At 42.1% G+C, this 4,218-nt stretch overlaps 1 protein-coding gene across 1 annotated transcript in view; it reads right to left on the bottom strand.

The window, feature by feature from the left end:
* Positions 1 to 4,218, bottom strand: part of phc3 (polyhomeotic homolog 3 (Drosophila)) — a 24,368-nt gene that overhangs the window by 13,669 nt on the left and 6,481 nt on the right. Inside the window, exons 12-13 of the mRNA XM_005729176.1 lie at positions 3,988 to 4,099; positions 15 to 144 (exon numbers count right to left, since the gene is read on the bottom strand). Coding sequence (XP_005729233.1) covers positions 15 to 144; positions 3,988 to 4,099 — 242 coding nt within the window. The remainder of the gene's footprint in view (positions 1 to 14; positions 145 to 3,987; positions 4,100 to 4,218) is intronic.

Raw genomic sequence — 4,218 nt, forward strand, 5'->3', positions numbered from 1 at the left:
ACGATACTACTGACCTGCATCACAAAGTGCTCTCTGGAGGCTCCGTTGACTCGGCTGGGGGGTCGTCCTCTCCTTCCCAAAGGCCTGTGAGCCAAGCGACCTGCATGCAGCACCGCGATACGCTTGGTGCAGCTCACACTGAACCTGAACAAAAACAGCCGTGAAATGTTTGATTAACCCTTAGAGCACAGGTGTGTGTCCTTGATCCAACACAGCTGATTTAAATGGCTAAACGACCTCCTTCAGGTGTCTTGACCCAGGTTGATATCTAAAACCTGCAGGACACCAGCACTCGAGGCCTGGAGTTCGACACCCCTGCCTTAGAGGATCCTGGGGACATGTTGGGCCATTCCATTTTTTTAAATGGTATTTTTGGCGGTGCTGATATTAATTTTATCCTCAGGCCAAAAAATGTCCAATTGAAAATCACTGAAAATACAACTTTTGATGTTTTCTGCAAAAGTGCCTTGCTGCTGAAATGATAAGTGTGTGTCCTACTGATGTTGGATGATGGTGTGCATGTGTGTGCATGTGTGCGATATCCACCTTCAAGTCTGTTCTCTTAGAAGGCCACACTCGGTGTTATGAACTAATTCGATAACAGTGAATGATGAGAACCCTTTCAGAGCTTCAACAATATCTCAGCAGCAGGAACCAAAACAAAATTGGACTTTATTTTGGTTCTCACTCAAGTAGTTTATGCATCTGCACGGCAGCCACAGTTAGAAGTATGCGCAGTAGTGCAGGAGCAGTCGTTTTGGAGATGGCAAGACTTTACAGCACACACAGGCTCTGGAAGTGATCGTGAACCATGAGTGTTAAGATGGCATCCTCCTCCTCTGAGGACTCTGAGGCTGACATGGAGGAGGCCTCAGAGGTAGAAATGGACCAGCTGGAGTCCAGCTCTGACTCATCTGAAGGTGAGAGTGGAAAGGTTTGGTTGAAGCAGTGACAGGATAGACTCCTCAATCTCTTCTCCATCTTGGTCAACCCCATATTTTGGTCCCCCACAAAAACTGCAACACTCTGCAACGCCCCAGCAGCCAGAGGTTTGATCCCTGGAACTACACACTATCCCACCAGCTATGCACTGCTGCTGGATGAAATCCTGCAGCAAACTGTGGCCCTGACAAACCTCTTTTCCTTAGGGTAAAAAGAGTGAGGATTTTTAAGGGTTATTTAAGAGTAAATAAATGCTCTAAGAGCTTGGAAGGAAATGCGTCTGGACTTCTTTAGGTTTTTTGAAAACTATGATGACCTGGATGACGGATAACCTGCACAGATGGTTAATTAGTGCATTCGTCCCTAATGTTATTATATCACATCATCCTTGAAGTCTGTGAATAAGTTGGGAAAGGTAGCATCGGGACTCTGAGCTGTCCTCTTTTTGTTGCTTTGATGGAGACTCGGGGAAACCTGGGAGTGATTATCTACTTGCGTCAGCGGGCTGCAGATGTCAGATGATGTAATTCAACTTTACTGACACAGACTGTAATTTTCTGTAGTTTCTGCGGAAGAAAAAAGTGCTTTGTTGTTAAAGCAGACAGTTCGTGAGTGTTGCTCATGTTTTCCACAGACTCTAAGACAGTGTGGTGAACCTCAGCCGAATGACACACACCAACACTGAAAACAACAAAATAAAAAGATTCAAAATAATGAATCATCATTGTTCTCACAGACAAAGATCAACTTTTCATAACAAACCATAAAATATTACAATTTACACAGACTTTGTATTATGCATCGGCCCTGTGTTGTGAAACGCTGATTCTAGGATTTTTATTGCCATCATAAATTCTTGTTTTGTGTTTCTTTTTAACACACCCCTTGTGTTCCTCTTGTGAGTGCTTCTTCCAGCGTACTTCCTGTTTTATTTTGAAGGTGGGATCCTAATGTGGTTTTCCACTACTACTACTACTATGTCCTTTTACTTCCCATCTTTGCTCTTTTAATTTCTGATTTAGGTTACCTGTTCCCTAAGTCTGCATGTCTTAACCCCTTTTTATTTCATAGTTTGCAAATGCCCAATGCATCTGCTCCATCGCTTCACATTATTTTCTCCCATCGGTGATGGGAGAGGAGGAGGTGAGGAAGAGACATGAGAACAAATGAGCTGAGGGAACAGGCACTTAGAAAATTGAGTCATCCTCACAAATGTCACACCTCATTTTAAAGAGATGCCAATGAAATGTGTCATTTTTGTTCTAGCAGACCCACAGCTGGATTTTATGACATCAGACATAACTGTGCTCATGACAATTTCTAATAAATAAATAAATAGAATTACTTTAATTTAACACATGGTGCTTTTTTGTGCAGGGCAGAAACTTTGATCATGTTAAATAATGTGAAAAAAAGGATGACTTGTTTAAAAAGAATCCTCCTCCCACTATGACTTGTATATTCCAGCTGTTTCCCACAACTCTTTTATATGCTAAAGGTAAATAAATGCATCCACAGTGGACACGCATTTGCATTCTCAATTATAGCTAAAGCGTCCTCTCTCCTCAGTCCTCCTGATATATTTTAGGAATTGAGATTTCCTTCAACATGGTGAACTGAGATTGATTTCATGGTCACGGGCAGCAGGATGGAGGTGATGAAGCGCCTGTTTTTTCATGCTGGAGGACCACTGAGCTTACGTGATGGTGAGGTGTCTGCCTTCAGGTCACAAAAATTGGTCTGATTTTAGTGAAAGTCACACACGATGACCATAATGATGGGTCTTCGTCTGAGCTGTGCTCAGGTTGCTCATATTGGTCGTTTTACTGCCACTTTTCCGTTCTGCACTTCCCAGATTACAATAACCTGTGAGTTGTGATGCATCATGAACCAAAGGAGCTACTAGATGATTAAGGTTTTGTTTTTGCTTGGTTGTTTTTTTTGTTTCAGCTGTTTCAGTGTCGTTCTTTATGTTGGCGATTGAAGTGTCTTTGGCCTGGTTGTCTGTGTTGGTTATAGGTTAAAACCCCTTCTTTCTTTTTTTTTTCTTTTTTTTTGTGGCAGCAGTTTTTTTTAGCATATTTTTATAAGTTTTCCCAGCAGAACTCTCACCTGGATCTCATGTTGTTAGTCTGAACTTCAAATATATCATCCAGTCATCCCCACAAAATGTTCCCAGGGTTAAGGTAATTTGTTTTTGTTTGTTTTTTTAAAACAGCTAACAGCACTGTAGCCTAACAGAACCAAAACATTAATTGTTTTGGAGCTATTTTCATCAGTGGATTAATTCAGATTTCAGTCCCTGCTGAGTATTTACTGTATGATGTACACTCACATAGCACATATATTTGTGCTAACTGGTCGTTAGCACAAATATTTAATCAGCCTATCACACTGCAGAATGGCCAGACTGTTTCAAGTTGATAGCAAGGCTACAACTCAGATAGCCATTCACAACTCATTATAACCAAGGTATGCAGACGTAAAACCTTGAATCAGATGGGCTACAGTAGCAGGAGACCACAGTGGATACCACTCCTGTCAGCTAAGAACAAAACACTAAGGCTCTAGTTCACAGGAGCTCACCAAAACTTGCAATAGATGATTGTAAAACTATTGCTCGTCCTCGATTTTCTTGGTACACTTTGGGCCTCTTGTACCGACTGAGCACCATTAAAACACCACAGCCTACCCGAGCTGCAGACTATGTCTATCCCTTTATGACTATAGTGTAACAATCTAATAATAGCTTCTTTCAGCAGGATAACACCAAAACCCCAAAGCTCAAATCATCTCAAACTGGTTTCTTTAACATGGCAATGACTTCACTGTAAATGCCCTCCACAGTCACCAGATCTCAGTCTAGTAGAGCACCTTTGAGATGTGGTGCAATAAGCAAAGCTTATGAGCTTATGGCTGATGAGCGTCTCGTAACCTACAGTTTGTTCATGTTAATAGGGTGAATCACTGAAACTATGTTTCTTTTGTAATAAATAATTACACTAGAGGACAAAACTTAATACGTTGTGTAAATGTTTTATTTACCTTCTGACACACGACATGGAGCAGAAGCGTTTGGAGCGCAGAAACGTGCGAGCGTAGCCGCTGCTTCCACAGTACTCACACTGCAACACGTCTGGCACACTCTCCCCGAGCTCTGCAACTTCAGAGGACCAGCTGTTAATCATGCATGTTCACACACACACACACACACACACACACACACACACACACACACACACACACACACACACACACACACACACACACACACAC

The sequence above is a fragment of the Pundamilia nyererei genome, unplaced genomic scaffold, assembly GCF_000239375.1.
Source record: "Pundamilia nyererei isolate P.nyererei 1_Seehausen unplaced genomic scaffold, PunNye1.0 scaffold00031, whole genome shotgun sequence".
In the NCBI taxonomy this organism is placed as follows: Eukaryota; Metazoa; Chordata; class Actinopteri; order Cichliformes; family Cichlidae; genus Pundamilia; species Pundamilia nyererei.